Source organism: Hippocampus comes, unplaced genomic scaffold (assembly GCF_001891065.2).
Source record: "Hippocampus comes isolate QL1 unplaced genomic scaffold, H_comes_QL1_v1.1 scaffold83, whole genome shotgun sequence".
Taxonomy (NCBI): Eukaryota; Metazoa; Chordata; class Actinopteri; order Syngnathiformes; family Syngnathidae; genus Hippocampus; species Hippocampus comes.
The window spans coordinates 186729-198307 of NW_017805281.1; the positions used below are offsets into that span (position 1 = coordinate 186729).

General features: G+C 42.5%; 1 protein-coding gene across 2 annotated transcripts in view; it reads left to right on the top strand.

The window, feature by feature from the left end:
- Positions 1-11579, top strand: part of kdrl (kinase insert domain receptor like) — a 47169-nt gene that overhangs the window by 4098 nt on the left and 31492 nt on the right. The window contains exons 2-9 of one of the 2 annotated variants that reach the window (XM_019871284.1): positions 1982-2072; positions 2926-3146; positions 5314-5441; positions 7356-7509; positions 7645-7781; positions 7857-8028; positions 9368-9488; positions 9570-9739. In XM_019871284.1, the coding sequence (XP_019726843.1) occupies positions 1982-2072; positions 2926-3146; positions 5314-5441; positions 7356-7509; positions 7645-7781; positions 7857-8028; positions 9368-9488; positions 9570-9739 (1194 nt within the window). Of the gene's footprint in view, positions 1-1981; positions 2073-2925; positions 3147-5313; positions 5442-7351; positions 7510-7644; positions 7782-7856; positions 8029-9367; positions 9489-9569; positions 9740-11579 lie in introns of both variants that reach the window. The other variant, XM_019871283.1, reaches the window with a different exon arrangement.

Genomic DNA, 11579 nt, shown 5'->3' on the forward strand with positions numbered 1-11579 from the left:
AGCAACGGCGGGGGGTTTTCGTTCTTTGGTTTAGCGCGCTCCCAAGGGCCCCCGCCGATTCGTCCATCTGTAGCCAGTTACTTTGGAAGACTGTTTGGCAATTGGCCCGTTTTATGAAATGAGCGAGTGCAATTCAAGGTCAAGTTACTTTTTTTGGTGAGGTTACGTATGCGAGCAGATGTCTCACTCTTTACATGACTCGCATTCTATACTCGGAGCGAGAGCCAGATGTGTTTTTTTTTTTTTGTGCTCCCAGCACCCAATTATTGTTTGCTCTTACCAAGTTGTCATTTCCGGCCATTCTTGAATATGCAGATGTGAGGCAACGCCTTTGTATTTCTCGCAAGTTAGCAGTCAGCAGCAGATTTTTTTATGAACTAGTGAAAAGTATATTCTCTCATTGTTTGCGAAGGACAGAAACCTTGATTTGCATCTTCCATTCCGCAGATGAAAGCACCAGTTCTTAGCGCACAAGCAACTCTTTTCCTCTGCGCGCCCTTGGACAATAAAACAATGATGTTCAAGTATTTTGAAGGGAAACCACCGCTGCGTTGTACTACCAGCGTTGGCACAGTCAGCTGTTTTTTTTTTCCGCCTGCATGACAGCTGTTCTGAATAGCAGTCCAAGTCAAGGCAAATGTGCGTCCGCTGTTGTAGCTGCAGGTGTAAATGTGCATGTGCATCTATCAGCTTACTCATAGGTCAGAGCGCGTCAGTCCTATTGTGTAATTATTTTCATTCTTGATTCAAGGCTACGACGAACCTCTCTCGCATGTTGTTGGTCGACTCAACAAAGTTGTTTTGTCAAGTGGAAGGCTCTGCAAAAACAAGGCACTCTGATGTGGAGGTCTATGACACCCTCTGGACCTTAAGGAGGATCATGGTGTTTCCCAAACCGGAGTAGACACGCAGCGATTTTTTAAAAATGTAACAGACCTCACGCATGGTGAGGGAGGGGGGGAAAAAATCTGGGAAAAAAGTGTGTTCTTACTGTTTGTATAGCGTGCGGTGTAGACAAAGGGACATGCAAACAGACGGAATTTTTGAGCGTGTTGACAGGGTGGACATTTCTGGCTCATATTAGCATTCGATAAGCACACAGTGGACCTTCCACAGTTCCAGCGTCTTTGAAGAAAGACATGCTGACTGAAAACATGCGAGGCTTTGTTAATGCACCCTGTGACCCGATAACATTATGAGTTGCCCACTGTAGTCACCGCTGTCCCTGAAAGTGTTAATGGAGGCAGTTACCCCACCACGACAGAATGGACAGGCAATTTCAGGAAAGACAACATTCAATATGATGAAAAATAAAAAGAATATGCAAGAGGACTCATTTGATCAAATGACATTGTGGACAGTATAACCGTGCAAAAACTTTTTTGATTTCGCATCATTTAACCATTTCTACAGGTGTCTGTTTGGGAGTTGCCAAAATTATACAAAATGAAGGAAACACTTTAAAATACTCATTGTACTGGCATGTATGCAAGTGTTTGGCCACTTATGCTGTGTTTTCGAAGCTATTGCTAATTTATTATATTTATTCTACAAATTCCGTATATTGCTAATGCTATATTTTATATTGCACTTATATTGAACGGTGTACAGTTCTTTTCTGAAACATTTATTTCGTGCAATGAAACACTTTGGGTCCCCCCCCCCCCAATTTTGCTGCTGTAGACTGCAAATTTCCCCAGTGTGGGACAAATAAAGGTTATCTTATCTTATCTTATCTTATAATAAGCTCTCAGAGTTTCATTATTTCGTGACATTCTCATGATGACTACGATGACACCAAAGGAATTTTACCATGAGGTTGCTGGATTATTTTAGGAGAAGTGCTCACTCACTCAGATTTAGACAAATTTGTGAACTTTTCTTCGAAATAGGCCTTTTGTGTGGATGGAGGGATAGCGAGAGTTTTTCAATCTAAGTAAACAACAAAGCAAATGATGGTGTTTCTGCATGTGTGCTTCAGGATATTTGGCGGACAAGCGCTTGCCTAAAATCTGGCCTTCCGAGAATCCAATCGTTATTCACCAAGGGGACCCTCTTCATCTCACATGCAGGTAAGTGCCCCAAAAATCCCAAGTACATTGAAAATGAAGCAAAATGTAATAGTCTTGTGCTCAGTGACCAGACGGTGTTGAAAATATCCTTTTTTAGACTTGTTCTATGGCAAAAAAAAAAAAAAGCCCCCGGGGAAATGACTGAGACAAGGCCGTAGGGCAAATAGCTTCAATGACACTGGAACATTTGATGGCGGTCCAACATTTATCGGTCTTGAGGGTTCCTGGGACCGCTCGTATCTCTGAGCCTTCATCATTTCGCAGGGCCGCAAGGAATGTCCAAGAGCATGTACAGTATCTCTGTAATGCAACGCTTCCCTATAAGGCCGTATGCTTGGACAGCTGTCCTATATTTTCTGGTCTTCTGTCACTGGATGAGAGAGGCGAGAGGTTGTTTGACCCAAAATTCTGTAGGCAGTGGCCGTGGTATGCCAGACATGTTTGATGTTCCTCTGGGATGCCTTTAATGAGAATGTTAAAAGTGGGTACTTGTGTGGAAGGAATGTGTGAGCTCGAGCACGCTGTTTGAAAGAAACGCATTCCCACGTGAAAGTTCACCTTATCAGATGACTCGAAATCAAGCAAAAGCTGTCGCAGGGGCCGCAATTCCCCCGAGAGCAGATGCTGATGCTGCCATCCTGAACTAAAAGGCATGAAAGTTCATTGCCAGCTGTGGCACTGCTCCTTAAAATAGATCACCGTCTGTAACGTGTTAAGGATTCCAACGTGTGTCTTTCTTTCGACGAGTTGCTCTTACATTCGGTTTTAAGAGGTGACCGGATACAAATACTTGACTACCGTACTTTGGTAGACGCGTATTTAAACGTATAAAATTGCTTCTGTCCTCTACCAGGGGGCACGGCCAGCTGCACTGGACACTTCCAAAGCCGGTGGGATCCCGACATGTCATTTCTTGGGAGGGCATGAAAGTGCAGCGGTGTGATTCCAGACATGCGGCGCACTGCAGCAAACTGACAATCACACACTTGAATGCCAGTCACACTGGGGAGTACAGTTGCGGTTACTCCAGAGGGGGGTCCGACCACGTTGCATCCACATACGTCTACGTCACAGGTGAGATGTTAATAATCAGAAAATGTGATTGACAGCACTTGAAAGCCTTTAAAAAAAATAAAATTCAATACTGGCATTATTCCCACAAGTCAAATAAACAGTGGTAATTTTCCACCATGAGAAAGTCAAGTCCGAACCGTTGCAGGGATAAGAATCGTTTCTTGAATTGTTTTCTTTGTTGGGAGGTTTGCCCGTTTGTTTTTGTCAAAGTCATGTAAGAGCCCCGATGAAAGAGCAGTGTGAGGTTCTCACAGGGCGATCGGGATCTGCTGACGCCAGTCTAGAGCCTCATGGTGTTGAATGGTGCTTCTTGACAGACAAAATGTAAAGCGCGCGTGTGTGTGTGTGTGTGTGTGTGTGTGTGTGTGTGTGCGCGTGTGTGTGTGTGTGTGTGTGTGTGTGTGTGTGTGTGTTTCCCAACCTTATAGCAAAGAAAACAACTGTGATATGCCCCATGAAATCCTATGAATTACCATTTTGCCCAAGCATATTTCATAACATTCAAGCACATGTGCTATGAACAGTTAACACTTGGTTAAGAATAACACACTAATTTCACAGTATAACACAGTATTCTGATAAATATTGTGTTTGGAATGCGAGTTAAATCCACCGGTTTTTAGCATGTCATGGGGCAGCCATTTTGCCACTTTCTGTCCACTGCAAATGACATCACAGTTGCTCAGGGTTCAGGTAACGACCAATCCTTGCTCACCTGTTTTCTGAAGCTGAGCCATGATAGAAATACAAATACAGTAGCGCACTGTTACAATAAAACGATGCGGTGTAAAATTACCATAGCACCCACTGTGCACGATGGTAATATACTATCTATTCAAAATACAGTGGTACCTCTACTTACGAAATTAATTGGTTCTGGAAGAAATTTCTTAACTAGAAAATGTTGTAAGTAGAGACGCGTTTCCCATGTAAATGCCCTAATTCGTTCATGTCCCCCCAAAATCTGGACATAAATGTTTCCGAAAGCATCAAAATATGTAAACAAATACAGGTTACAATTAGATTATTGCACAATAAATGAGAGTTGTGCACAATGTAAAAAAAACAAAGAATCGAGTAAAGATTAAAAATGCTGGTCATTTAACTTTTAACTGCGTCCTCATTGTTTTTTTGCCCTCTTTAGTTCATTTTCTCTTTCAGAAGTGGATTTTGCCAGCCGTTTTGTCAAGAACTGATCCAAATGCGTTTGCTTTTGTCGGCTTTTAACAATCCTTCGAAAATGTCCATGGCAAACATCAGCATAGTGAGCGATCGCCCGAATGGTGAACACTTTCTCTGGGTGATTCACATAAACGTAAAACTATCAGAACACCTCATGGCCGGAGGGGCGAATGACGATTACGCTGCATAGACACATATATATCTGTCTATCTATCCACACACAGAGACTCATACCGTTAGAGGTCCCTCTTAGCCAATGGGGTGCCAGTAAGATGCTCAGTAATAGCCAATGGCAGAGCAGCTATAAGTATGTTGCATTCAGGAAACTCGGAACTGCGAGTAGCAACCCATCCTGTATTTTTACCTTTCGTATCTTAAAATTTCTTTTGAACAAGAAGCAATATTTTCCTGTTGAGACATTTTGTAACTTGAAAATTTCGTATGAACAGTGTAGGTTCACACCCTGAAACTGGTCGCAAGGCAGACACGGAATTGACCGTTATTTTACAACAAAATTCTTGACGTGATTGCATGGGAAGCTCTAGACGCTGATTGTGGTTTCCTGCTCGAGCTACTGTTTCGCAAAGTATCCCTTCGAAAACAACACATGGAACAAGTTAGCGTTTAAGCATTGTTCCAAAGGACATTGTGCCAGGCTGGACAAGGAGTACAATTTTAGTTCGGAATCAGATAGTTTTCCTTGGATTTGCTTGAAAAGCCCGGTGGACAAATAAGCAAGCAACACAATTTTGTGATATTGGACCAGGCAGACTAAACAAATTAACCTTTTGAATGTGTTTCCTGATGACAAAGTCACGCAGCCTCCTGTGCCTTTGTTTAGTCTGACGGCCTTTTCACAGTCGTTCAGCTGTTTGTTACATCATACAATAAACCCCTGTTTAAAAACATCCAGAAAGCAAAGCGTTTTTTTTCGTCACGTCTGCCTTTCAAATCTAGAAGTTTGCATCCTTTTTCTCCCCTTCAGATCCAGAGCAGCCATTTGTGGAGCCCTATGATCAGACACCTTACGCCCTGTTCATCCTCAGGGATCAGTCCAGCCTTGTGATTCCTTGCCGTACATCTTCTCCCAGTACTGTTGTGACACTAAACGAGGTAAGGCCACACCCACACCCACACCCCCACCCACACACACACACACACACACACACACACACACACACAGGCTCATATTCCCACAGATTATCAGACATGTAGGTAATCTGCAAAGGTTGAATCAAGGCAAACTGGGCTGTTCTTGTTTTTTTGAAGACAAATTCATTCGCCTCATTCAAAGGAAAAATCGGCCCTAAGGAGTCGTTTTTATCAATGACCGATTGATATATGAAGGTTCTTTCATAACCCCAGTGAAAAACAGCAACCATCACACTGTTGGCGAACACTCGAATGGACTACACACACGAGGCATAAATAGAGGGACTCCACACCTAAATTTAAAACTGAAGAAGCGTTTTGGATGAAAGGTGAAACATCTTCAACAAAGGAGAACAGTCCACTTGCCTTGAATCAATCTTTGTGGATCTATCAAAGATGCATGATTTTATTACTTTGTGAATTCACATATTCGGAATCGGGAAAAAAAAAAGCCATTGCTCACTTCAAAAACATCTTTCACGATCACGATCGGTAGGAACAACGATAACAACTGCAACTTTGTAGGGGACCTTCTCTGCCTTTTCTTTCTGCTCTCAATTACGCTGCAAGTCTTCCAATTGATCTTACACAATGTGTGGTACAACGCGGTGCTACACTGAAGGCACACAACTCTAAATTTGGAATTGCGTGTGTTCAGTAATAACACCCCCCAAAAAACCCAAACAACTTCTGGATCTGGGAAAAAGTGGGAGCGCGAACGATAAACCGCAGTACAGCGAGGGTTCATTGCACAAATCTGCGGAGCATTTTTACTTTTGTCACGTTGTGGTTCCCACAAAACCAGTCTTAAAGAAACACAGAAACAAGCATCAGGGGGAAACTAAGGGAGTCAGTCTGTCTGCTTCCTGTATGAACAGGAAGGTGGTCCAAGAGTGTTTTTGCTCAGAATAGAATCTCCCGCTAAATTTGGCCCTTTCAGGAAATGCAAGACAAAACCTGTACGCACTATGTCCAGTCACAGGAAACAACAAGGTAACCTACCCGATGGACTCTTAACATTTGATACCGTTTTCCTTGGATGCCACAGGAAGAGTGAAACCTCTGAGCTTGTTGGTGCTCGGTACCACTCAGCTTAAAGCTGCCAATCACGGCGCTATTTGTGGCACTGATTTACCACTGCGTGACTTTGTGCCCACTTGTGGACAAACAAGCTGTCTTGAGATGGAACAGATAATGGTTGTGTGACCTTCCTGCCATTGGTAAATCAATAGTGCTCCTCCTTCCTGCTCCCTTTCCTTCCTTCCCTTGCCTTTTCGTCCAGCCTGATTTCTGGAATCACAACAAGCAAGAGCGAGCACTTACAGTACAGAGTTTTTTTTTTCCACCATAAAAATCATACAGTGAACCCTTGTTGATCAAATAAGCAATTACGGGTGAAAATCTGCGATATAGAGGGACTCTGTAAAAACATTTAAATAGTTTTACCTCCTCTACATGCTTAGAACACATTTAAATTTGTTAAAACACACTGAAACTGTCGCTCCCAGTTGACGTTGACTGATTTCAGCACATAAAACATTCAGTATTTAAACACCAAAATGTTAAAAAAAGCATGCCGTATGTTTTTTTTAACCGCACCAATCTTAATGCTAGCATGTAACTTGAAACGTCACAGATGGGCGAATAAAAAAACGTGCGGTTTGGTGAGGGTAATTCTAACAACTGCGACTTCAACACACGCGGAGCAGCAAAGCATGCAAACAGAACGAAAAGGAATGAACCACTGTCAATGCAACCACCAAAATGTTCAACCAAACCGTCTTTCATTTCATCATACATAGTGTTTGTCAAACAAACGTCAGCCAGCTTAATGCTAACATCCCATGTGAAATGTCATATCACCTTGATTTACAGCTGTCACCCTCCTCAGAGAAGATTGACAATGAATGGGACCCAAAAGTGGGCTTCAGAATTCCCTACACCCCCGAGACTGTGTACGACATGTTAATCTGCTCTGCCGTCGTCAATGGTCAGGAGTTTCGCTCCATGTACATCCCCAAGAGACTGTGTGAGTGTTTTGTCTTTTTCAGACAAATTAACTAGGAAAGACTGGTCTGAAGGAGGTGTCTGAGTCTCTCTCTCTCTCTGTCTCTCTCTCTCTCTCCCCCTCCCTCTCCCTCCCTCCCTCCCTCCCCATTGACAGCACTTTTTCTTGAGAATGTGACAATCACCCCGGAGCGGGTCAGGGTGTTGGTTGGCGACACACTCTTCCTCAACTGCACCGGAGTGACCACCTACGATCAAAGAATCAAGTTTACGTGGGATTTTCCGAAAAAGAATGTAAATGAGACACAGCCAAACAGCAGCTTAGATGGTTTTAATGTGCTCATGGGATTTTTTTTTCCTTGCATTCAGGAAAACCGCCATTTCATAAACAAGACCCAAGACACCCCCGCTCTTGCATTTACAATGAGCAAGGCATTAGTCTTGCCCAACATTTCAATGGAGGACAAGGGCTTGTATCGATGCAAAGCTGAGATTACACCCACCAAACATAAGAATGCCACAGCGAAGGTCATTGTCTACGGTGAGCATGTGCCAATATTTGACTTGAACTTTTAATTGTACAATGAATCCACCTTTATCTCCGAGAATATGTTCAAATCCGGTGGGAATTCGTGATCAAGAGAGACCATGTACATCACACATGTCAAACTCAAGGCCCCGGGGTCCAGATGTGGCCCGCCACATCATTTTAAGCGAAAGCAAAGATTACAACTTCAATGATACTTGCTAAAATGTGTACCGAAATTTCAAATGTTCACATGCAATAAATCAGTGACATATTGTAAGCACTTTCTTGTTACCAAACCCCTCATTACAGTTACTTAAGCAATAGTTGAATAAAACGTTATTCTTGACTACTTTATATCGTTTCAGTCATCATGGCCCTCCAAGGGAAACGGTAATTATAATGTGGCCCGCGACAAAAATGAATTTGACACCCCCGGCTGGACATGTTTTCAGAGAGTGTTCCGCCAAACACTCTTCAAACACTTAAAAAAGTGAAATGGTAGACTTGTTGCCTAAAATCACCAGAATAAGAAGTGTGCTTGCTTCAAGTTGCATGTTTGTCACCCCCAGTCAAACTTTACAGTAAAACTGACACACGAAACAGAACAGAATTACTCGTTTATTCAAAAAATATACCGCAATGCTGTCCGCTAGCTTAATGCTAACATGTCTGGTAGCTTAATGCTAACAAAATAAAAAAAAAAATAAAAAAAAAAATACCACCAAAACATAATTGAGCATTTAGAAATTAGCCTACGGTAAAAAGAAAGCCTCAAATAACTGCTAAATTAGCACAAGTGCAGCAGCAATACATGCAAGCACGGTATACGACTATTTATGCTATGTGTTTCTTATTTCAACCAGAGGCGTGCGGTCAGGGGAGGCAGGTGAGGCACAGCCTCACCTCTGAATGCGCATTGCATTGCGCAATCATCACAAACTGGGTCGATACGTGCAACTGGCTCGTGCTGCTTGCCGCAGAGCTGCATGTCACAAATATAATGTTTAGCCAATTGAATAAGCTACCCTTTTTTGCTTTGTATATTTGTAAATCTGACACCAAAGGAGTCAGTGCCTCACCAACCATGCACCTCACCGCACGCCACTGATTTCAACTGTGGGAACGAATTTTACTGCAGCTAAGTAGGAAACCTCTGCTTGTTCATGATAGGTCTTCCAGTAGACGTGGTACGACACTGAAGCCCCTCAACTCTAAATTCGAACTTGCCCGTTGACTGTAAAATTACATTTTCAATTGAGATGCGTTATTAGGGGCTACAGTGATGAACCGCAATATGCTGGGGCTTTACTGTATTCGATATGTTGCCAACTTCTAATATGTTTTGTTTCAGAGCACCCTTTCCTCAACATCTCACACAGGCATCTGGCTACAGTGGTTGTCAGGGAGGGCAGAAAGAGGCTGGTGTTCGACCCCAAGGTCAATGCACTGCCACTACCAGATACGTTGACATGGCAAGTTGTGGTTTCTACACATAAAAGTCGAATGCCACCTCGCTTGTTTTCCTAGAATTGACTGATTTGTTTGACCCCCAGGTACAAAGACGGAGTCCCCATCCTGAAGAATTCTACCTGCTACAAGATTTCCGGTTACAACTTGATCATCTCTGATGTGCAGCAGAAACACGACGGGGTCTTCACCATAAGCCTCGGAAACCAAGCCCATCGCCTGTACCGGAACCTGAGCTACACGTTGGAAGTTGAGGGTAATCTCCTACTACTACACTGAACTGGAAAAGAAAAATAACTGTGTTGTAAAAGACATATATTTTGTAATTAATTTGTTGGTCTATTTATATTTCATTTACTTCAGTGGTCTCCAGTAGTTAAAGATCTCTATGTTGGCTAATGAGTAAAGTTAGCTAGTGCATGTTAGCCTAGCCATCATGTTAACCATATGCGTTAAAACCAAGCCCATGATAACTCAAAGAACATTTACGTTTTGTGTTCAAAAATGAATTCAACCGCCTCGTTTTGCTTCTGTCGGGTGGACATGGAGCTTTTGAATGCTAATATTTCTCTCACTTAAGTCATAAGAGGCACTGTATACAATGTCACGATATCCCTGTTCTCATATTCACCAGTGATGTCATTTTGTTCGTCATCTGCTGCGTTTGTGAGTAGCAGAGTAGGCAGAAGGTGATTTCATCTTGCCAGTTCTCCAGCATTACTTCAAACAACAATTTCTTCTGATTTCATTTTGTCCCGAGGCGTAAGAAATGTGTTGATGGGAAATCGGAGTAAAAGTATATATTTGATTACTTAAGTACAGTAACAAAGTATTTGTACTCCGTTACATTACAAAAGTGACTGGACGGCAGGTAGCAGCTTTAGTATGAGAGGAATTTGTGTGCTTGTTGATTTCAGAGAAAGATTAACGTCAGTGCCGTGGCAGCTGTTGTTGATTAGGGGGGCCTGTGCGGGGCTTGTCGAAAGCAACATCGGAAATTTGGGGGGCTTAAGAGTGAACCCCCGTTTATCGCAGGGGACACGTTGAACACCCACTGCAAAAATAGACAGGTCAGCATCGATGTTCGAGTAATTACATATCACGATGTCATTTCATTTTGAGTATCGATCGATACTAACTCCTGATCAAGTACCTCTGCGATTTGTGATGAAGGAAAGAAAGAAAGAGCAATCTTACTGTTACACTAAAAAAATAATTATATATTAAATGATCTTATCTGATCTTATCTTATTGAAAATGACGTGATCAGCGCCAATTTCTCATTTCATGATCAATTCGGGACAAATCTTACTACAAACCTTCTAAAAAAATGACTAGATTAAAACACGCTTCAGCAACACGTACTTCTATGCTCTGTAGCACTTGTCCTTCTTACGGTCATGAGCATGACTTAGTGTGGGAGACTGCGAAATGATTTCATAGCATTCTGCAGATACCAAAGTGCCAAAGATTTGAAGGAAAAATTTATAGTATCCCATGTCACATCACTAAAACGTATTGGAGTGACATAAAATGAAGTGTACAAATAAACACTGCCGGGAGGGATTCTGGTTTAAATTAAGAAACTATGTCAATGTCGTTTATCAGATGTTGAGCATTGACAAAATGCAGCACACAGTCAGAGGTGGCAAAAAGTACTCACATTCTATACTACAGTAGAAGTGTATGTGTTAAAAAAAAGTAGAAGTACTAATTCAAATTCGATACATAATTAAGAAGTATAAGTATTTGTATTTGGTTGCTTTGTTCACAAATGACGACGCAACCTAAAAAAAAGAGACGCAAATAGAGAAAAGGTAAAATAGAGTAATCGAGTATTTGGACTTGGTTACGTCCCACCTCTGCAGACAGAGAACATGTTGGTGGCAATGATGCTGCTGGGCTGGCCACAGCGAGGGAGATTTATGTTGTCGGTTCAAGCTGCGAGAGCGGTCAAAGGCTACGCCACAACGTCAGAGGTGACGCGAGGATCTTTGTACGTTGCCGTTTAAAGAGCTCGTGTCGACTCACTCATCAGGGCCGCGGATAGCGGCGGGGTCACGCTCTGACCCCGCCGCCCCAGGCTTGCCCATCAT